The 23,757-nt window shown below is 40.6% G+C and overlaps 1 protein-coding gene across 2 annotated transcripts in view; it reads right to left on the bottom strand.

The window, feature by feature from the left end:
* Positions 1 to 17,893, bottom strand: part of mipep.L (mitochondrial intermediate peptidase L homeolog) — a 62,408-nt gene extending 44,515 nt beyond the window's left edge. The window contains exons 1-7 of one of the 2 annotated variants that reach the window (XM_018247726.2): positions 17,609 to 17,893; positions 12,162 to 12,335; positions 9,218 to 9,306; positions 7,212 to 7,298; positions 5,403 to 5,466; positions 1,765 to 1,947; positions 1,300 to 1,456 (exon numbers count right to left, since the gene is read on the bottom strand). In XM_018247726.2, coding sequence (XP_018103215.1) covers positions 1,300 to 1,456; positions 1,765 to 1,947; positions 5,403 to 5,466; positions 7,212 to 7,298; positions 9,218 to 9,306; positions 12,162 to 12,335; positions 17,609 to 17,770 — 916 coding nt within the window. In that variant the 5' untranslated portion in view covers positions 17,771 to 17,893. The remainder of the gene's footprint in view (positions 1 to 1,299; positions 1,457 to 1,764; positions 1,948 to 5,402; positions 5,467 to 7,211; positions 7,299 to 9,217; positions 9,307 to 12,161; positions 12,336 to 17,608) is intronic. The other variant, XM_018247725.2, reaches the window with a different exon arrangement.
* Between the last annotated feature and the right edge of the window lie 5,864 nt (positions 17,894 to 23,757).

Here is a 23,757-nt window from a genome sequence, read left to right as displayed (position 1 = left end):
AAGAATATTAGCTCAGGAGATCATCTGAAATTCTGCACATAATGTAAGTGGAAATTAATTACTGATCAGCTTGTAAACTATAGACAGATGTATAGATTTCTGGTTGCAGTGTAAGTTGCCGGACATTCCCTTTAAACACAGCACACCTCTAAAAGGCAAACGCTGCAGGGCTCATCAGTAATGAGTTCATCTACATTAAAGATGAAGCAGAATAAGGTCTGCCCAATTTATTGTAACAGACTAGGCCTTGTAATCCCTTTAAAACTGGACACCTATCAGTTACACTAATTAGCAACACACTGCTAAACTAACACACTATTAGTTAGGTTATCATTTAAAGGACCAGTTCAGTATAAAAATAAAAACTGGCTAATTAGATAGTACAGTATGTGTAAAAAACGATTTCTAATATAATTAGCCAAAAATGTAATCTATAAAGGCTGGAGTGAGCGGATGTCTAAACAGAACAGAATACAACTTCCTACTTTTCAGCTCTCTAACTCTGAGTTAGTCAGTGACTTTAAGGGAGGCCACATGGGACTTAACTGTTTAGTGAGTTTGTAACTGATCCTCAGCATTCAGCTCAGATTCAAAAGCAACAGTTATGATCCATGTGCCCCCCCCAGTAACCAATCAGTGGAAACCAAGAGAGCTGAAAAGCAGGAAGTAGTGTTCTGGCTATTATGTTACACATCCACTCATTCCAGCCTTTATACATTACATTTTTGGCTAACTAGCTATATTGAAAACATTTTTTATTTACCCAGTTTTTATTTTTACACTGAACAACTCCATTCATGCCTCAGACACGGCATGCCATTTTTAGATAAGGCTGATGGCACACAGGGCACTATATCCACTGCAGTGAAGCCCACAAAACAACCCTTGCCTGGGCAAAATATATGGGAGGAGAAAACACCCAGTGTTCAAAATAATACTGTTTGCATTAGGCTTCTAAATAAAATTGGACCTTTTACATCCCAGACACTGTCTGTGGACCCTGTGCTCAGTAGGATGCCTGAGCCCCCAACAAAAATGAAAAAAAAATGCATATATTGCAGAGATATCCAAGCAGCGACCCAACTGACAATGTTCACAAAATTAAAGTGCCACAGGCTGGACAACTCTGACATATTTATTAAGAATATGTACTGTTACCTTTAAAATGATCCTGGTCCAGCACTAGATGAACTTACAGCACCCACTGTAAGCTGTATTGGTTTAAACTTGAAGTTTAGAGAACATAGCCTACCTCAGACCTACAGCAATAAAAAAAATAAGGGATTTCAAACATTTTACCTGGAGTTTTAGCCATGGTCCCTAGTAACGCCCTGTGTGCAAACGTGGGGTATCCCACAAGCTGTGCCAGGCTATTTCTGCTGGCAAGCAGTTCCTCCAAGCACTCCAACTGGTTGGCATTGGGATAAAGGAAAATCTTGTAGGCAGCTTCTCTTACCTAAAAGCGAACAGATCGGTCCAATTATTGTTGAAAATACTGAAGGCATACAAAAAAGATCTAAGTTTATATAAAATATTGTCATTAACTAGTAATTTTAAGGTTTTTTTAGCATTCTATTCCTATTTGGTTTAGTCTTTGTGATTTTCATCTAATTGCATGTCCTTGTGTCCCCCTACCAGATAATAAATAAACATCCTGCATTGGTCTGTTCTACAATGTTAAAACCAAACATTTTCCAGGTTTTCAGTATTACTGGTTACAGATTTGCTGAAAACACAGAAGTGCAAACTCCCCGTAATGCTTACCAGATCGTCAGGTGAATCTGCGTGTAAACCACCGACTTGTATATATCTTCCATCCCAGGGAAACTGGGAGTGAATGTGCTCAGGCAAAGCCTGCTTGTCAATCCGATTGGGCAAATTGGCTCCTAGCAGGAATTCACTACTTAGGTCCGATATAACCACATTCAGGTTTACCGCTTTCTTCCTCTGAATGTCACCAAAAAGACCAAAAAGTAAAACAAAATAATGTAGTTATTAATTTTGCCTGCAGACGTTTACCTTCCAACACACTGTGACATCTTATTTTTCAGTTAAAGTATTCCAAACTCCCTTGGTGAACTAATCTAAATGCCTGGCTCACTCACTGTATGAAACATTTAAGTGGGGCCTGTAGCATAATAAACCATAGATGGACAGATCCCACATAATATCCAACCAATTGGCCCACAGGCTGAATAGTTGTACATAATTGTGACCCATACACTTTATGGCCTATTTTCTGTTGTTTCAATAGTCAAGGCAAGGGATCCCCAACCTTTTGAACCCGTAAGCAACATTTACATATAAAAGGAGTTGGGGAGCAATGCTAGCATGAAAAATGTTCTTGGGACGACAAATAAGTGCTGTTATTTGTAGCCCTTATGTGGACTGGCAGACTACGGGAGGCTCTGTTTAGCAGTACATGTTGTTTTTATTCAACAAAAGCAAACATGCCTCCAAGTCAATAATTAAAAAAATAAGCACCTGTTTTAAAGCCAATGGGAGCAACATCTACGAGCCTGGTAAGCAACATGTTGCTCATGATCCACTGGTTGGGGATCACTGGTCTAGGATGACCGCTTTGATTATCAGAATGGCAGGGAGGGATTAGGAACGGCTGCTACTCTCCACTTCAACTGCCAGTTCAGCAGGTAATCTCTGCAATGGTGCATCAGCAGATAACATTTACAAACGTGCCAACTGAAGAACTGACTAATATCACTGTGCCACCATACATGTACTGAAAAAAACATATGAAAAGCCATCTTCGGTTATTGTTTATCTTGGTTATCTGACATTGACTGTTTATTGATTTATTTGGTCACTGATTGGGACCAACTGGAAGGAATATATCTAATATTTATATATAAATCTTTAAAGGCGCAAAGACAATGGAAACTATGGACAACACAAACAGAGGCCCCCAGTATTTTTTCTTACTACTCAAGACACTATAGCTTTTATATTATATTATATATATATATAAACAAATACAAGAGTGCAGAGGACTCTTGTATTTGTTTATATGTATTTTGTGGTCACAGCCTCATTGCACTCCCGCCTAATGTTTTTTAAAAAATTAGTGGTGAGCACAACTTTCCCTTGTTTTAAAGCTATAGTGTCTTGAGGACTAAGCTTTTAAATTATTTATATCTATCTTCTGTATATCTAGAATATATAAAAGCTATAGTGTCTTGAGGACTAAGTAAAAATACTGCGTTGTCCATAGTTTCCATTGTCTTTGTGACTTTAAAGATTTATTTATATATATATATATATATATATATATATATATATATATATATATATATATATATATATATATATATATATATATATATATATATATATACTATAACAAACAAGGGAAAGTTGTGCTCACCACTATTTTTTAAAACCATTAGGCGGGGGTGCAATGAGGGTGTGACCACAAAATACATATAGTCAAATACAAGAGTCCTCTGCACTCAACCCATTTGATAATATATATATATATAAAAATCCAAATGTCTCGTAATGCACTCCCTTATTGAAACAATGCCAACATATAAGGTGCGTCCTCATTAATGGTGAGTGAATCCATATATCACATACATGTGTTCCAGCAGAGTCGCACTCCAATAGATTAAAACATAACGTTTATTGTCCCATCATAAAAGCATGATACAAAGAGATATACTCATCTATATGGAGACATCACGCGACGTTTCGGGGGTCCCCTGCCCCCTTTCTCAAGCGTGTCCCCAATGTGTATCCCATTGAATCAGTGAAAGGACCCGGAAGTCCGTTGCTACCATTGAAATAGCGGAGGCTGCGTGTCCGATCGTTCTGACGCAGCCACGTCAGAGCGTGGGTGCGTCACAAGAGCGAACACACGCCAATCCGCCCATTGAATTTAACCACGCCATATTTGAAATTGGCAGCAATCCATCTGTAGCAATCGGGGATACAAATGCATGGTAACATCCGTTAAAAGTATACAAGATAGTAAAATATAGTTCTCCTTACAGTGTACGTATATTCGCCCTTACAATTGGCCAATGAATGCTCCAGTATCTATCACATATTAACTCAACAAATCAAGGTTATGACCATTAAATAAAGAGATGTAAGTCAAAATCCCTATTTAACCCATTAGGGCTTAGCGATTTTAGTCGGTGAATCCATTTGTACCTCTATCCTTTTAAGCAACATAATTCTGTCGCCCCCTCTCCTGGGTTGTGGTACATGTTGTATTACCCTAAACTTCAGATCATCCGCACTATGTCCCTTCTCCAAGCAATGTTTGGAGACAGGGAGAATGGAATTTTTGGTATTCACAGTAGATCTATGTTGGGAAAATCTATCCCTAATTTTCTGAATGGTTTCCCCTATATAGATTAAATTGCAGGGACAAACCAACATATAAACGACATAATTCGTGTCGCATGAATAATGTCCCCAAATCGGCACTGAGCACAACCTTTACAACGAAACATGCCCTCTTTGGGGGGGCCCAGAAATGTAAATTGTCTAGGTGGAGGTCGCATATCAGCGCGTACCAACCTCCTCCCTATAGTGGAACCTTTTTTAAAAGACATCATAGGTGGTTGTTTGAATTCAGTTACTGTCGGATATGCATCTTTTAACAGATGCCAATGTTTACATAGGATCTGTCTAAATTTTTCACTACGGGAATGATATTGCTACAGATGGATTGCTGCCAATTTCAAATATGGCGTGGTTAAATTCAATGGGCGGATTGGCGTGTGTTCGCTCTTGTGACGCACCCACGCTCTGACGTGGCTGCGTCAGAACGATCGGACACGCAGCCTCCGCTATTTCAATGGTAGCAACGGACTTCCGGGTCCTTTCACTGATTCAATGCGATACACATTGGGGACACGCTTGAGAAAGGGGGCAGGGGACCCCCGAAACGTCGCGTGATGTCTCCATATAGATGAGTATATCTCTTTGTATCATGCTTATATGATGGGACAATAAACGTTATGTTTTAATCTATTGGAGTGCGACTCTGCTGGAACATATATATATATATATATATATATATATATATATATATATATATATATATATATATATATATATATATATATATATTTATATATCATCCTTGAAAAAGGCCCAAATGTGGGCCGAAACATCGGATTCATGTACCAAAAAAAATCAATTATTGAAACAGAGAATTGGAGTGCGGGTCTTTACACCAAATCTGTATATGAAACCGTTTGACCCTGCACCCGCAAATATCAATGAAAGTATGGTTTTCAGAGTGCCGCTGCTTACTACAGAATATATAAATATATATACACTAATTGATTTTGGTATTTTTCTCCTATAACCTTTTAAAATCACTGTTCTAGTAAAGAGCAGTGCGTTACATCAAATACATATCTACGTACCTTTTCCTCGTCCAGATGAATTCCACTTATCTCAAAATCAATCAAAAACAGTTCGGCCACACGCCTGCCAATGACACCGAAGATAATTAGGCTTCAAGAATGCTGAATAATGCAACACAAGTATTATATAAAAGAGCAATTCTTATAGTATCTATATGCACCATGTAACTCAATATGCAATAGAGCAGAAAGTGTACAGCTCTACAGGAACCCCATCCCAGAAATCTTAACCAATCAACACATGAAGGGCCTCAGGCTTCCCCACAAAACACAGTTTCTTAATCACAGTTTCTTAATCTGAACCACAGAGAACATTCATATTCATCTCTTGATAAGATATATGCAGAATATTTGTAAAAAGAACTAATAAATCATCACCAAAGGGTGCAGCTGGCACTAATGTTTTTAGTTGCTGCTTCCATTGTGGAGAATTAGCCATGGCCATTGCAGGAATGTACTTTTATTAAGGGCTATATAGTTCCTCACTTGCTGGCTGTACCTAAATAAATGCTGCTTATATAAAAGGAGAAGGTTAAAACTAAGTAAGCGTTATCAGAAAGGTCTATATAAATACAAGGTAGTGTATTTGGAGGCAGCGCACTCCTGGGCATCAGACAATAATCGCTCTTCTCCAGATAGTTAAAAAGTTAAAGTCTTTATTTAAACATAATATCAATCAGACAAACTTAGTATCTGAGGTCTGATGCGTTTCATGATACAACACTTCCTCAGAGACCTCTATATAAATACACCAGTAAACCCTCAAAGTAACGCTGATCTGAGTCCTCTGTCAAAAAAAACACAGCATTTCTTTCCTTCTATTGTGTACTCATGGGCTTCTGTATCAGACTTCCTGCCTTCAGCTTAAACCTCAAGGGCAGGGCTTGAGCATGCTCAGTTTGCTCCTCTCTCCCTCTACCCTCCCTTTCCCCCCTCCCTCCTATAATCTGAGCCCAGAGCTATAAGTGAGCAGGGAGAAACTCAAGCAGGAAGTTATGTCACACCAAGCTAATATGGCAGCTGCTATCCTAAACAAACAGAAAGAGCTTGTAGAGCTGTTTACTCAGGTATGGTAAAGCATTCTGCAGAATAAATACAGTGTTCTAGCTTGCACTATTGTGTCTAATCTATTAACAACAGATTTCCTTCTCCTTTAAGCAAATAGATTTAAGTATCAGGCAATCCTAATGTTTGGCACACTGGCTTTGTTGTTAGTTGGTTATCTAAGACCTGCAGCTATAGATGTGGACACTCTACAATACATTCAGTGCAGTTCTATGATTCCACATGTACCCTAAGTGTTGCATCCCTATAGATATTTCATTTCGTTTGTACAGAATTGGTTCCACTGCAGAGTGTGATGGAAGCTGCAACTAGAAACAGTTTTAAACTAAAAACAAAAAAAAGTTTTATTTGTAGTGATGAATGCATACTTTTTTATGAGTGCAAATACATGTCTGTTTTACCAATAAACCCATTTTGTTCATATGAAAATTTATGGAACGCTGCGAAATACTTGGATTTACCTAGAAATAATTTGGGAGTGCAGTGTTCCCCAAAAATGAGAACAAAAATAATCTATTATTTTGCTGAAGGCCTCTCTCCACAGGTCTAAGTACAGCCTTTGAGACAGTGACCAAATGATTATATCAGCCAAAGGTAACCTTCCACGGGGGTCTGCAAATGTGGCAAAAATCTGCATGTTAGGCAATCTCAGCAAAGAGGCAGCATAATGTTTCTCATATTGTAGAGCATATGAAACAAGCTGCAATGTTTTGGCTAGCAAATGATTACAGGATATTAAAGCACCTTGTTTCAGGGTCCAGTGAATCCATAACCTGTTGATTTCCCAGAAGACACCTTAGACTTTGGCACAGATCTGTATTTGTATTCAGCCTAGAAAGGTCAACACAAAACTGTGATCATCGATTTGTAAGAAAAAATTAAACAATGAAGTAGTACTTACAGATATCACAACTTTATATAACAAATCTCTTGTTAGCAGCAGGCTAATATATTACCTTCTTCAGTTTTTAAGATGGAAAAGACAAATTGCTCATTTGCAATATTTATGCCAGGCTGAATATTTGTATTCAGCCTAGAAATGTCAACACAAAACTGTAGTCAGTGAAAATAGAACAACTAAGCATAATTATATATAAGCAGACACAGCAAAGTATGAAGACAAACTGCTCTTATTAGCAAATATATATAATACTCAAGGCACCTGAATTTTCTGTAAATGATATAGTGAATAAAGTACCCCTTCTTGTAAAATATAAGGATATTATAAGTTTCCAAGGAGGTCAATGACCAGATGCAGGTCATGGAACTCTGAGGTGACTTCTAATATCATCAAATTTTGCAACAGGGTGTACTTTACTTATTATAATACACAAGTTTCAGTGAGTCATGTGACAGAAATGACATCACTAAACTCTGATTATAACCAATGACATCACTAAGCACCATTTATAAGGATATTATTTACAGAATATTCATGGCTCTTATGTATTATGTAATATATATATATATATATATATATATATATATATATATATATATATATATATATATATATATATATATATATATATATATATATAGCTATGAATTATGGGAAGGCCATCTCCCATATACACAATTTTAATCAAATAATTCACATAAATATTTCCTTTTTTTCATTATAACACAGTACCTTGTACTTGATTCACACTAAGATATAATCATTCCTTTTTGGAGGCAAAACCAGCCTATTGGGATTCATGTTTACATTTTTTTTTTTAGTAGACAAGGTATGGAGATCAAAATTATAAAAATACCCCTTACCCAGAAACCCCCAAGACATGAGTATTCAGAATAATAGGTCCCATACACACACACAAACACACATATAATATATATATATATATATATATATATATATATATATATATATATATATATATATATATATATATATATATATATATATATAAATAACACACAAGTGATGCCATCAGTTATAATTGGTACTTAGTGATGTGTGTATTATAATGGTCATGCAACTCCTCATTGGCTTATAATTTCCTTATATTTTACAAGAGGGGGGTATATTATTCACTATATACTGAAATACACAAGAGCCATGAATATCCTGTAAATTATATCCTATAATAAACCGTGTTTAGTGATGTCATCAGTTATGTCACATGACTCAGTGAAACTTGTGTATTATAATAAATAATTATTAGAAGTCCCGTTAGAGTTCCATGATCTGTATAACAGCAGGTCATGGAACTCCTCTGTGACTTATACCTGGATGCCAGAACAACAAGGAAATAATACAATGTACAATGAAACACTGCAGGATTTGCAGGAAAAAAACTAAAAAAGTTTATTAACTCAACTTTTTGATCCTCCACAGGAAACTGCTGTAACTATTTGCAATACAATACTAGCATAAAGCTGGCCTAGATGATGAGATTTTTAAAAGATCCGATCCTCATTGTGAGACCACGATTTTGTCAGAACGATCATACGATCGTACGAATTGTCCATCAACTAAAGAGACCAATGTGCCAGGAAAACAAAGGGGAGCTCCCTGCTTGGCCCTGCAAACATAGAGAGATTGCACTGGGACCGACAAAGATTTTTTAACCTGGCCGATCAATTTCCTGACAGATGTCGGCCGAAAAATCATAAGATGAATGATCGTTTGAATCCCACTAACCGCACGATAATTTCGAAGGATTGGTCAGAGTTCGCTAAAATCGGTCGTTCGGCAAAATTGTACAAATACAATGCAAAAAAGCACGGCAATGGCACAAACATACTTCTCCACCATGGTACCTATGTTCCTGCACGCCTCCTCAGCAGCTTCCCTGTAGGAAGAGTCGGGGTGGGCGACTTTCACGAAATCAGCCTGCACAGAAAGGGAAAAACAATGGGGTTTTTTTTCCACCAAAAATATCTCTTTAAACAGAATAAATAAGGTTACCCTAAATAATGAAAAACCTGCTTTCCTAACATGAGAAAAGAGCGAGGAGCCAATTAGAAAAAGATCTGTGACATTGGTCATTTTTCCCACAATGAAATATTTAATATTCCAGAAATCTAGAATAATTTTGCCCACTGCAAATCAATGGAAAACCCAGTCACCTGGGAACATGTATGCAAATGTGATGCCTATTCATAAATGTTGGGGACACTGACCCCATCTGAAAAACAAATGCTCTTTAGAGTTATTTCTGCTTTTTATAACTCATCTTTCTATGTAGGCCCTCTCCTATTCATATTCCAGGCTTTTATTCAGGTCAATGCATGGTTGCTAGGGTGCATGCTCCGTAAATCACGGAAGTTGCCGAAGGGAAGAAGACCCAAAGATTAACGAAGCGGCTGAAGAAGGCGCCTGTGAACTCCGCTGGACAGAATCTGCACCAAGGGGTCAGTAAAGAGTTTGGGGCATTTAGCAAATGTACCACCTAGGCTGGGGGGTCTTTGTAGGGTAGGAGGGTAGGGGAATTAAGTAGCAAGGGTTTGTTTCTCCTTAAAGACTTAAAGAAAATGGTGCAGAAAGCCAATTTTTGCTCAACCATTAACCAGTTGTTAACAATTTAAATAGATTTATTAGGACAATACAGGAGGGCATAATGCATTTTGTGCCTAGTAATCTGGTTTCACGCTTGGGATTGGTTGATTTACACACTGTTGTGATTGGTCACGACTGCTATACAAGATTTGTACAGGGGTGTGCCCATTAGCCTATGAGTAAGTGCTCCAATAGAAATGAAACGCGTTAGGCTCTCACCCGTATTGTCCTAATAAATGTATTTAAAATCTTAACCACTTTTTTGGTTATTTTTTTTTTAAAAAACTCACAAACCTTGTTATTGTACCCTTTAAAGGGGTTGTTCACCTTCAAACACCTAGTTGTTTTCAGATAGTTCAGCAGAAATAAAGACTTTTTGAGATGACTTTCAATTTTCAATGTGTGACCGGTTTTCTAATATTCAAGTGTAAAGTGTCATGTTTCACCTTCTAAAGCAGCTCTGGGAAGGGGGTCGTCGACACTGTAACTGATCTAAATTGATACATTACTTGATACATTTCTCATATTTGTCCCTGCTGAGCAGAATCCCTGAGTTCCCTAAGCCTAGCCCCCTGCTGATCTGTCTGACTACTTTGCTGAGCTGTCTGACTACTGTTACTTTGTATGAACAGCCATCTGTCCTCAGCCTGCATCTTCCAAACCCCACAATTCCCTGCACATGTGATTTCAATAAGAACATCCCAGTGCAATGCATTGTGGGTTATGTAGTTCCTGCATGCTGTCTGTAAGCTGTGGAGAAGTTGTTACAATTTGTAACATCAGTGTTTAGTCCCTCCTTCCCTGCCAGGATTTCAAATGATGCAGAAAGAGAAGAACTGTTACACAGCTGGATTTCAAATAGAAAATGGCATTTATTCAGACTTTTTGAAGAAACTGGTAACTGTGATGGAAATATTAGGGGTCTCTGTGTTATGTGGGCCTCTTTATCAAATTTTGGTTTGGAAGCCGGAGTTCCCTTTTAAACTCTAGGCACAGATTTATCAAGGGTCGAATTTCGAGGTGATGGGAGTTTTTTTAAACTAACATCAACTCGAAATTCGAATAAAAAAAACCAACCAAAATGTATTAAAAAAAACCTGAATTTTTAAACTTCGAGTGAATAGGTTGTATTTGATCATTAAAATCAAATTTAGATCGGATTAGATCGAATTTGATTCAAAGTATTTTCAAAGTATTTTCCAAAAACAACTTCGATTTTTCAAAGTCCACTGAATGACTCCAAATAGGTTCTAGGAGTTCCGCCATAGGCTAAAACACCAATTCGGCAGGTTTTAGATGGCGAATACTCAAAGTCGAAAAAGATAGTACATGATAAATTTCGATATTCCAATTTTCAAATTCAAATCGAATTTGTACTATTCCCTAGTCGATTTACACTAAAATTAGCTTATCTTAAAAATTCCAATTTTTCCATTCGACCCTCGATAAATCTGCCCCTTAAAGTTAGATTTTGGGAAAACAGTAAAAATAAAGGAAAGTAACTGAAAAAAGTCAATTTCTGAAGGAACAATCTGAAAACGTGAACTGAAAAAAGTGTTTGGAAGGTGAACAACCCAGACTTATGTCATTAGCAAATGAAGCCCCATATGAAAAAGAGACATTAAAGGGGTTGTTCACCTCTGAGATAACTTTGCGTATGATTTAGAGAGTGATATTCTGAGATAATTTGTTTTCATTTTTTATTATTGAAGGTTTTTGAGTTATTTAGCTTTTTATTCAGCAGCTGTTCAATTTGCATTTTAAGCGATCTGGTAACTAGGGCCCAAATTACCCTAGCAACTATGCATTGATTTGAATAAGAGACTGTAATATGAATAGGAGAGAGTGTGACTAGAAGGATCAGTGATAAAAAGTAGCAATAACAATACATTTGTAGCCTTATAGGGCATTTGTTTTTTAGAAGGGGACAGTGAAGCCCATTTTAAAGCTGCAAAGAACCAGAAGGAAAAAAGACAAATAACTATAAAAATTGAAACCCAATTGCAAAGTTGCTTAGAAGAGGTCGTTCTATAACATAATAAAAATTACCTTAAAGGTGAACCACCCCCTTTAAGAGAATAATATCTATAAACAAAAAATCTGGCCAGGAGGACATGTATTCCCAGGGTTTATGTAACTGGGCCTGGCTTATTCCTGTCAAGCAAATAAAACGATCTTTAAATTCTCACCAAGTCTGCCACCTTGCAGAGCTCATTGGAAAGCTGGTCAAATAGCCTGACAGTCTCTGCACTGGGTGGACTGGAGCAAACCCTCTCTACCAAGGACTCTGTGTTCCGAAGAGCATTATCCTCTACTATCTGGAATCCTTCTGGGGAACTCAGTTCGGGCACTCCAAACAGACCCTGCAGGGAACAAAAGAAAGCAGCAATAAATGATCCATTGCATGAGATATTCATACTTTTACAGTCATGTCAAGCATGGGAAATGTTATGCACAACTCCAGGGTGCAGTTAGTAAATAAGGGGTCCCTGAGCATAGGAATGCATAGGAAAATTAACAATTAGAGGCCCATTTATCAAAAGTCAAATTTCAAATTCATGCGAGTTTTTTTTAGCTCTAATAAATGAAAAAATCTAATATCTAGAACTCGAACTAATATTACCGACTCGAAAACTCGAATCGAATTCGACTAAACGCGTATTGTATTTTCTTCTAAAAAAACTCCAAGGTCATGAAGGCTATTAACATCTTCAAATGGGTTACTGGACCTCTCCCATTGACGTATGCATGAATTCCGCAGGTTTTAGGTCGTGAATAGTAGATTTCGAATTATTCCCAGGGTATAGGTTTAAAAATTTTGAAATTTGAATTCGAATTCAAATTTAGTTTGGATAATTCACAGTTCAAATTTGAAAGTTTTGACCAGAATAAAAATTTGAATTTACTTTTCGACCCTTAATAAATCTGCCCCTTATTCTTTAATGATAAGCTTTGTATGCTTTTGCTAATGATATTTGCTGCCCTAGAGTGCCCCTGACCCAAAAAGATCTGGGCAAAAGGCCTCTCTGCCCTCCACTATGCTAATACAATACTGGGCAATTATATTTAATTTAAAAGGGGGGATATCAGCACTAAAAATGGCTATATAGGGTGGGATCTTTCTAATTGGATATAAGCCCCAGAGACTTAACAGATACTTACAGGGCAACATGGGTAAATATTGACTATGTAATAATAGAATAAAAGATTAGATTTCCTTCTGTTCAGTACAGACAATGCCAGAAGAAAGACCTTTCATGATTGGCTAAAGCATTACAGATTCTAAAGGAAGCCCCCTCCCCTCTGTGATTGGCTGCAATCCAAACATGCATCCAATTAAATATCATTTTTTAAGAGATACGGACTTTCAGGTTTTAAAGGGGGTTGTTCATCTTTGAATTAACTTTTAGTATGATGTAGAGAGTGAAATTCTGAGACAATTTGCAATTGGTTTTCATTTTTTATTATTTGTGGTTTTTGAGTTATTTATCTTTTTATTCAACAGCTCTCCAGTTTGCAGTTTCAGTAATCTAGTTGCTAGAGTCCAAATTACCCCAGCACCTACGCATTTAATCAATTAAGAGCCTGGAATATGAATAGGAGAGGTCTGAATAGAAAGATGAGTAATAAAAAGTAGCAATAACAATACATCTGTAGCCTTTGTTTTTAGAGAGGGTCAGTGACCCCTATTTTAAAGCAGGAAAGTTTCAGAAAGAAAAGTGCAAATAATTAAAAAAAACTATAAAAAATAAAATAATGTGCCCTGCCACGTCCCCCCACCCTAGCACTTACTAAACGTGTAAATCCACAACAAAGAGCTCCTTCATCAGCATGAATGTGCTTGGGAGCAGGTAAAGTTCCGACAGGGGAGAAGACAAACATAAAAGTAACCCAGCCTATCAGAACATAGTCCCAGCCCATTATCAGTCAGGAAGCTGCTCCATGTAGGGGATGGACACTGTTAGTAAGAGAGGCAGGGGCACCTGCATTAGGAAAGGTAAGCAATATATTGGTTTATAAGGGAATGGTGAGTGTGTCACTGTCTCTTTATTAACATGACCAGATTTATTCTATTTTTCATATTTTTTCTATCTCCCTCTGTACATTGGAGGAATTGGAAGGGAGAAAATGTATTTAATGGGGTTATTGAATAAAAGACACTAAGGCACATTTATTAAATCTCGAATTCATGTGAGGTTTTTTTTAACTCTTTTAAATTCTAATATACTCGAATTATGATTGGGGATTTATTTAATTTAAAAAAATCGAATATCTTAAACTCACACTCACGTTGACTCGAAAACGCTCATCGAAATTAGACTAAACTCAATTAGAGTCCCTGGACCTCTCCCATTGACTTATACATGAACTCGGCAAGTTTTAGGTGGCGAATAGTCGAGTAATAATTCGAATAAAAACTCGTTTGGATACTTTACTCTCTTCACCTTTTTCACCTTCAGCCTTGGTTTGGTGCCCTTCTAAGACTAGGCCTAAACTAGGTAGCGTTTGCTTACAGCATACACTTAAGACTTGGGACAATGTATGTGATCGATTCACCCTGAAATCTTTAATGTTACCGGCTGCCCCCTTGTTTGGAAACCCGTTGTTTCCTCCTGGTCTTCACCAAACGGCCTTTAAATGGTGGATAACCCAAGGTATTTTGACCCCTGCACACTTACTTATTCCTCTGTACATTGGAGGAATAGGAAGGGAGAAAATGTATTTAATGGGGTTATGTAATAAAAGACACTAAGGCACATTTATTAAATCTCGAATTTCGAATTCATGTGAGTTTTTTTTTAACTCTATTAAATTCTAATATACTCGAATTATGATTGGGTATTTTGACCCCTGCACACTTACTTTCTCTGTCTGGCCCATATACCACACAAGATTTGATTACTAAATATAATGTTCCTTTATATGAACGATTTAGGGCCTGCCAGCTTTTACATTTTGTTCGTTCTCTATGGGACTCTCCTCAGGAAGGGGTTAGAACGCGTACCTTTTTTGAATTTTGGTGTTGTAAAGCCCCTAAAGCACGGAAAGTAGTCTCACTTCTCTACAGTAATTTCCTTAAACTTACAGATTGTCAACATCTAACCTATGTACAGGCATGGCACAAGGATATGGACTATCATATGAGTCTTGATGACTGGGAATCGATATGGAGTAATGTAAGGAGATCCTCTAGAAACGTTACTTTATTGGAAGCCAACTATAAGGTTTTGTTTCGCTGGTATTTGGTTCCTGCTCAATTTTTCCCTACGGCAACAGATAGATGTTTTAGGGGCTGCGGCCAAAAGGGGACCATGTTTCATGTATGGTGGCAATGTCCAATAGCTCTAAGATACTGGACTAGGATCTATAATATGATTTTTTCAATTTTCAATATTTCCATCCCTAAACATCACCCTGTACAGCCCTTTTGTGTAAGAAGCCAGATTCTTTAACCCATAGTCAATTTCAATTAGTTCTTTCCATAATGACTGCCGCGAAACAGACGATTGCAAAATCATGGAAAACTAAACAAATTTCCTTTGTCGCTAGCAAAAACAAAATTGACTAGATTATCAATAGAAACTATCCAGTATCTTATTGGGCTCCCACCAAAAATTTTTTGCGGGTTTGGTCTCCTTGGCTGGCATATAGGTATGGGGCTGACTCTCCAGTAGCTCTTTTGAGTATTTACGTACTACTTTACCGTGTTACTCCTTTAAGTATATGAATCTTGTAATTTCAATACTAGGTTTTGTCATTTTGTAGGACTGACGTTTCTTGAATGTTTCTATCATGAAGCATTTGATGCTTATAGTTTATAGTAATACTAGGTTATGATGGGATTTGTATGGAAAAGAATTGGTGTAATGCTGTTCCCTGTATGCTTCCTGTACTCTCTGACCAGTCATTCCTGTATTGCACTGCATTTCTTTTTGTTGTAACCAATAAAGATATTGAAATAAAAAAACTCGTTTGGATAATTCACATTTCGAATTTGAGTTTTGATCATAAAAAAGAATTAGAATTCGTATTTTTAATTCGACCTTTAATATACCTGGCCCCAATTTGAGATGAAGTAACCCATAGCAACAAATTAGCAGACAGTTTTTACCTGCGCTCCCCTGCATTCCGGTTTCATACGTTCAGCTGCAGGGGAGCGCAGGAGTAGACGCACTACTTTTTAATGGGGCTGTACTCACACAGACGCATGTAAGCGCCGAACGCAGGTTGGGACGCAGCATGTTGCATTTTTCCTGCGTTCGTCGCTTACATGTGTCTGTGTGAGTACAGCCCCATAAAAAAAGTAGTGCGTCTACTCCTGCGCTCCCCTGCGGTTGAACGCATGAAACCGGAATGCAGGGGCGCGCAGGTAAAAACGCTCGTCTTAGGGATGCACAGAATCCACTATTTTGGATTCGGCTGAACCTCCGAATCCTTCAGGAAAGATTCGGCCGAATCGAATCCTAATTTGCATATGTAATTATGGGTGGGAAGGGGAAAACATTTTTTACTTCGTTTTGTGACAAAAAGTCACGCTATTCCCCTCCCCACTCCTAATTTGCATATGCAAATTAGGCGTCAGATTCGGTTCGACCGGGCAGAAGGATTCTGCCAAATCCGAATCCTGTTGAAAAAGGCCGAATCGAATCCTGCACACCTGGGCAAACGCAGTGCTTTTCATTACATACAATGGTTAATTTAACAATTTTATCTCAGGACTACTAAGGTTTCTAATAAGGTTTAGGGGGGTCAAGATGCGTCCCTTTAATCCTATCACTTCTCTTGCAAAGAGCCATGGCCAGATCACTGGGTCACTTTGGGCATCCACCCCATGACAAGCACAATGGTAGGCATGGGGGCCACACTACTGATTTTATTATCTCCCCACCCCAGTAAAAGTTACTGAACTCTTTATTATTTGAGCCTTTCAAGGTTTCCCAGATGCACAAGTGTTCTGGTGATGTGCAGGTTGAAAATTTTTCGACCCGCACCATACCCTAACCCGCCCAATCCCTACCCGCATCCGACCCAGGCCCGCTGCTCCCCTTTATTTATAGACCCGAGCCCGACGTCACAAAAGGGGTGGGGCAGGCGGAAGTCTATATAATCCGGAGCCGGAAGCCTGCACATTTCGTCCAGGGGTCGGCCCGAACCCACGGGTCCCGCGGGCCTTGGGTCAGCCCGCACATCACTTAAGTGTTCCCCAGGTTGAAATGAACTAGCAGAGTGAAGAAGCAGGCATCTCTGATTTCTGCTACAATGTTTCAAGAGTTAGAACCAGCAGTGCAGAAAGGGGCAGACTGATAACTGCTTCTAATTTAGACCCTAGCAACCAGATTGCTTAAACTGCAAACTGGAGAGCTGCTGAATAAAAAGCTAAATAACTCAAAAACCACAAATAATAAAAACCAATTGCAAATTGTCTCTACATCATACTAAAGGTTATCTCAAAAGCACAGGAGAGAGTTCCCTGCTCATTGCAGTTTATAATATTAACTGCGATTCTAAAGCTGCTCTTGAACTACAACTCCCAGAATGCTTTGCCATAAATTACAGGCTGTCATTCTTCTCTCTCATAGCCCCGCCTCCGATGCACATATCCTAGCCGTAGGGTCTGCCTCAGTGAAGCTCTCACCGTGTTCTTGCCGAACACATCAAGCCTGCGCTGCTGCTTTACATTGAATGCGGCTCCCACGGGGGACCAGCCGGTGCTCACAGCTCTCCACGGGGCAGCGCGTCCAACCTGGAACCGGAGTGGGAAAAGGAGACGCCGAAGGAGCAGTAGCCTGGCAGACATGGTCTGTAGCGCCCCTCAACCTCCCAATGACACCGGCACCTGCTGTCCGGAAACGGCACATGGAGATTGGAGGAACCGGACGGCGGACGTCAAAGACAGGCTTGCAATTGGTGGGAATTCACCACGTGGATCTGCTTGGTGGGTGTGGTTACTAGAAGACACGCCCATCTAAGGCGGGACTTTGAGAAACCCGAAGGCAAAGTCATAGCATTTTGTATGAACTCATGTGTGTGGTGTACTCTGAACCTCAACTGATTATATTGATTATAGACTGGATTCTGCGCTTAATGGAGGAGCCCCTGTATAATACTGGGTGTGTATAATATAGACGTGGGGTGTTGGGCTGTCATACAGCTGCCGCTGACGTCATAACTCCCAACATTTGAAAAATGAAAAGAGGGACAAAAACTTGTGCTGAGCACAGCGACCTCCCCCCATTATATGGCCACACCCCCTGATTCCCATGTACATTTTACACAATTTGGAACATTATGAAGGTCTGAACACATTTTTAGGAGTTTTAGTCCACTTTCATGTTTTTGCTAATGAAAGTGGAATTGTCATTTAAAGGAGAACTAAGCCCTAAAGTAAAAAAAAAAACACCCTACCCCCGCCCAACTTTAAGCGGCAAGTCAGTTCTCCAAAAGGCCTGTTTATCTTTTATCTTAAATAGTTACAACTGTTTCTTTGCTTATCTTAAATTGTTACAAAAGTAGCTGCTACCTGTTCTGGGCTCTCTCCCACAAAGCATAAGTTTCAGAAACGTTCTATTTTTTTCTCGAGTCAGTGCAGGCAATCAATGAGAAAGTCGGGACATTGCAGTAAAAAACCCAGGACTGTAGGCTGTGCTGTCAAAATCGGAACTATCCCACAGAAAACAGGACAGTTGGGAGGTATGGCTGAGATGGTCCACATAGTGGTATAATAGTCTCTGGGAAGGGAGTGTGACTGTGGGATAGCAGGTATAGTAGGGAGAGATGGTGCCTATAGTAACAGTGGGATAATAGTCTCTGGGAAGGGAGTGTGACTGTGGGATAGCAGGTATAGTAGGGAGAGATGGTGCCTATAGTAACAGTGGATAATAGTCTCTGGGAAGGGAGTGTGACTGTGGGATAGCAGGTATAGTAGGGAGAGATGGTGCCTATAGTAACAGTGGATAATAGTCTCTGGGAAGGGAGTGTGACTGTGGGATAGCAGGTATAGTAGGGAGAGATGGTGCCTATAGTAACAGTGGGATAATAGTCTCTGGGAAGGGAGTGTGACTGTGGGATAGCAGGTATAGTAGGGAGAGATGGTGCCTATAGTAACAGTGGTATAATAGTCTCTGGGAAGGGAGTGTGACTGTGGGATAGCAGGTATAGTAGGGAGAGATGGTGCCTATAGTAACAGTGGGATAATAGTCTCTGGGAAGTGACTGTGGGATAGCAGGTATAGTAGGGAGAGATGGTGCCTATAGTAACAGTGGGATAATAGTCTCTGGGAAGGGAGTGTGACTGTGGGATAGCAGGTATAGTAGGGAGAGATGGTGCCTATAGTAACAGTGGGATAATAGTCTCTGGGAAGGGAGTGTGACTGTGGGATAGCAGGTGTAGTAGGGAGAGAAGGTGCCTATAGTAACAGTGGAATAATAGTCTCTGGGAAGGGAGTCTGACTGTGGGATAGCAGGTGTAGTAGGGAGAGATGGTGCCTATAGTAACAGTGGGATAATAGTCTCTGGGAAGGGAGTGTGACTGTGGGATAGCAGGTATAGTAGGGAGAGATGGTGCCTATAGTAACAGTGGGATAATAGTCTCTGGGAAGGGACTGTGACTGTGGGATAGCAGGTATAGTAGGGAGAGATTGTGCCTATAGTAACAATGGGATAATAGTCTCTGGGAAGGGAGTGTGACTGTGGGATAGCAGGTATAGTAGGGAGAGATTGTGCCTATAGTAACAATGGGATAATAGTCTCTGGGAAGGGAGTGTGACTGTGGGATAGCAGGTGTAGTAGGGAGAGATGGTGCCTATAGTAACAGTGGGATAATAGTCTCTGGGAAGGGAGTGTGACTGTGGGATAGCAGGTATAGTAGGGAGAGATGGTGCCTATAGTAACAGTGGGATAATAGTCTCTGGGAAGGGACTGTGGAATAGCAAGTATAGTAGGGAGAGATTGTGCCTATAGTAACAATGGGATAATAGTCTCTGGGAAGGGAGTGTGACTGTGGGATAGCAGGTATAGTAGGGAGAGATTGTGCCTATAGTAACAATGGGATAATAGTCTCTGGGAAGGGAGTGTGACTGTGGCATAGCAGGTATAGTAGGGAGCAGAGCCGGGCCAACCCAGCCAGGCGCCCTAGGCAACCTGGCAGGCCACGGCGCCGGCTGACAGCGTGTTCCATTGCGTATGCGCAAAACTGCGCTCTTGCGCGCATGCGAAGAAATGCATTTACTCACAGGAATTCAAGCAGCGGCCGGGGGAGACGGAAACTGTGCTTGTGTGGACATGCGCAGCAGCGCATTTACGCACAGAAATTACAGCAGCGGCAGTCAGGAAGAGATGGGACCGGACATGGGGTAGTCGACATAGAAGGTACGTGCCTGGCGCCCCCCCCCAGCTTTGCACCCTAGGCAGGTGCCTTCTCTTCCTACCCCTAGTTCCGGCCCTGGTAGGGAGAGATGGTGCCTATAGTAACAGTGGATAATAGTCTCTGGGAAGGGACTGTGGGATAGCAGGTATAGTAAGGAGAGATGATGCCTATATTAACAGTGGGATAATAGTCTCTGGGAAGGGAGTGTGGCTGTGGGATAGCAGGTATAGTAGGGAGAGATGGTGCCTATAGTAACAGTGGGATAATAGTCTCTGGGAAGGGAGTGTGACTGTGGGATAGCAGGTATAGTAGGGAGAGATGGTGCCTATAGTAGCAGTGGGATAATAGTCTCTGGGAAGGGACTGTGGGATAGCAGGTATAGTAGGGAGAGATGGTGCCTATAGTAACAGTGGGATAATAGTCTCTGGGAAGGGAGTGTGACTGTGGGATAGCAGGTATAGTAGGGAGAGCTGGTGTCTATAGTAACAGTGGGATAATAGTCTCTGGGAAGGGAGTGTGACTGTGGGATAGCAGGTATAGTAGGGAGAGATGGTGCCTATAGTAACAGTGGATAATAGTCTCTGGGAAGGGAGTGTGACTGTGGGATAGCAGGTATAGGACGGAGAGATGGTGCCTATAGTAACAGTGGGATAATAGTCTCTGAGAAGGGAGTGTGACTGTGGGATAGCAGGTATAGTAGGGAGAGATGATGCCTATAGTAACAGTGGGATAATAGTCTCTGGGAAGGGAGTGTGACTGTGGGATAGCAGGTATAGTAGGGAGAGATTGTGCCTATAGTAACAATGGGATAATAGTCTCTGGGAAGGGAGTGTGACTGTGGCATAGCAGGTATAGTAGGGAGCAGAGCCGGGCCAACCCAGCCAGGCGCCCTAGGCAACCTGGCAGGCCACGGCGCCGGCTGACAGCGTGTTCCATTGCGTATGCGCAAAACTGCGCTCTTGCGCGCATGCGAAGAAACGCATTTACTCACAGGAATTCAAGCAGCGGCCGGGGGAGACGGAAACTGTGCTTGTGTGGACATGCGCAGCAGCGCATTTACGCACAGAAATTACAGCAGCGGCAGTCGGGAAGAGATGGGACCGGACATGGGGTAGTCGACAGAGAAGGTACGTGCCTGGCGCCCCCCCCAGCTTTGCGCCCTAGGCAGGTGCCTTCTCTTCCTACCCCTAGTTCCGGCCCTGGTAGGGAGAGATGGTGCCTATAGTAACAGTGGATAATAGTCTCTGGGAAGGGACTGTGGGATAGCAGGTATAGTAAGGAGAGATGATGCCTATATTAACAGTGGGATAATAGTCTCTGGGAAGGGAGTGTGGCTGTGGGATAGCAGGTATAGTAGGGAGAGATGGTGCCTATAGTAACAGTGGGATAATAGTCTCTGGGAAGGGAGTGTGACTGTGGGATAGCAGGTATAGTAGGGAGAGATGGTGCCTATAGTAGCAGTGGGATAATAGTCTCTGGGAAGGGACTGTGGGATAGCAGGTATAGTAGGGAGAGATGGTGCCTATAGTAACAGTGGGATAATAGTCTCTGGGAAGGGAGTGTGACTGTGGGATAGCAGGTATAGTAGGGAGAGCTGGTGTCTATAGTAACAGTGGGATAATAGTCTCTGGGAAGGGAGTGTGACTGTGGGATAGCAGGTATAGTAGGGAGAGATGGTGCCTATAGTAACAGTGGATAATAGTCTCTGGGAAGGGAGTGTGACTGTGGGATAGCAGGTATAGTAGGGAGAGATGGTGCCTATAGTAACAGTGGATAATAGTCTCTGGGAAGGGAGTGTGACTGTGGGATAGCAGGTATAGTAGGGAGAGATGGTGCCTATAGTAACAGTGGGATAATAGTCTCTGGGAAGGGAGTGTGACTGTGGGACAGTATGTATAGTAATGATAAATGGTGCCTATAATAGCATTTTTAAATAAATAGCTTCTGTTTGATCGTATTTCAGATATATTTAATTGTGTAGTACAGGTATGGGATCTGTTATCCTGAAACCCGTTATCTGGAAAGTTCCAAGTTTCAGAAAGGCTGTTTTCCAAAGGCTCCATTTTATCCAAATAATCCAAACTTTTGAAAATGATTTCCTTTTTCTCTGTAATAATAAAACAGTAGCTTGTACTTCATCCCAACTAAGATATAATTAATCCTTATTGGAAGCAAAACCAGCCTATTAGATTTATTTCATGTTTATAAGATTTTCTAGTAGACTTAAGGTATGACGATCCATATTATGGAAGGATCCATTATCCAGAAAACACCAGGTCCCAAGCATTCTGGATAACAGGTGCCTGAATTTACATTCAACCATGCAAAAAAGGATTCATCCATATGTGAGGGCTACAGAGTTGAAATATGAAATTGCTTAAAGGGGTGGGTCACCTTAAAGTTAACGGGTGTGGGGACAAAGGAGAAGCAAAGGCATATTTAATTGGGGGCAGGGTCGAACTGGGGGGCCCGGGGCCCACAGGGGCTGCTGCACCAGGGCCTCCCTCCGGACTCCCCTGCAGTGCTGGCATGTTTGGCGCGTCTGCGTGCGGCGCCGTGTCTTTGCGCATGCGCACGCACAAAGTTTTCTTCAACGACCTCCGACAAAGGGGGTCGCAGCATTAAGAGCCATATGTGGGTGCGGACCTGGGCACCGGGTTTTTTCCCGGTGCCCCGATGGCCCAGTCCGACCCTGATTGGGGGTGCCAAAAATTACGCACCACAAGTGATTATATATATACTTAGGGTCACATTTACTATGGGTCGAATATCTAGGGTTAAGTAACCCGAAGTAAAATCCTTCGAATATCGAAGTCGAAGGATTTACCGCAATTCGTTCGAACGATCATTCAAAAAAAAGATAGGAAATCCTATGGGGACCTTCCCTATAGGCTAACATTGTACCTTTTAGGTGGCGAAATAGGTGGTCAAAGTTTTTTTTAAAGAGACAGTACTTCGACTATTGAATGGTCGAATAGTCAAACGATTTTTAGTTCGAATCGTTCGATTCGAAGTGGTAGTCGTAGGTCGAAGTAGCCAATTCGATGGTCGAAGTATCCAAAAAAAACATTAGAAATTCGAAGTTTTTTTCCTTCTAATCCTTCACTCGAGCTAAGTAAATGTGCCCCTTAATGTACCTCACACCTGGGGCCGGTGCTCCTTTCAGGAGAAAACTGCAGCAGTCGGGGGTTATTTTCCGGTGAACACCACATAGTGATCAACTTCCTACTTCTTCTTCAAATTTCCAGGGGCAGACGCAAGTGCAGTAGAACGAAATAGCCGATGCAAAGAAAGAAGAAGCCGGAAGCCGATCACTCCGTGGTGCTCGCTGGAAGAACCCACAGACCTTACAGTTTTCTGCTGATAAGAGCATCGACCCAGGGTGTGAGGTAAGTAAATACAATCACTTGTGTGTGCGCC

The sequence above is a fragment of the Xenopus laevis genome, chromosome 2L, assembly GCF_017654675.1.
Source record: "Xenopus laevis strain J_2021 chromosome 2L, Xenopus_laevis_v10.1, whole genome shotgun sequence".
Classification (NCBI taxonomy): Eukaryota; Metazoa; Chordata; class Amphibia; order Anura; family Pipidae; genus Xenopus; species Xenopus laevis.
Note: the sequence above shows the minus strand (reverse complement) of the source record. Positions and strands in the feature narration are given on the sequence as shown.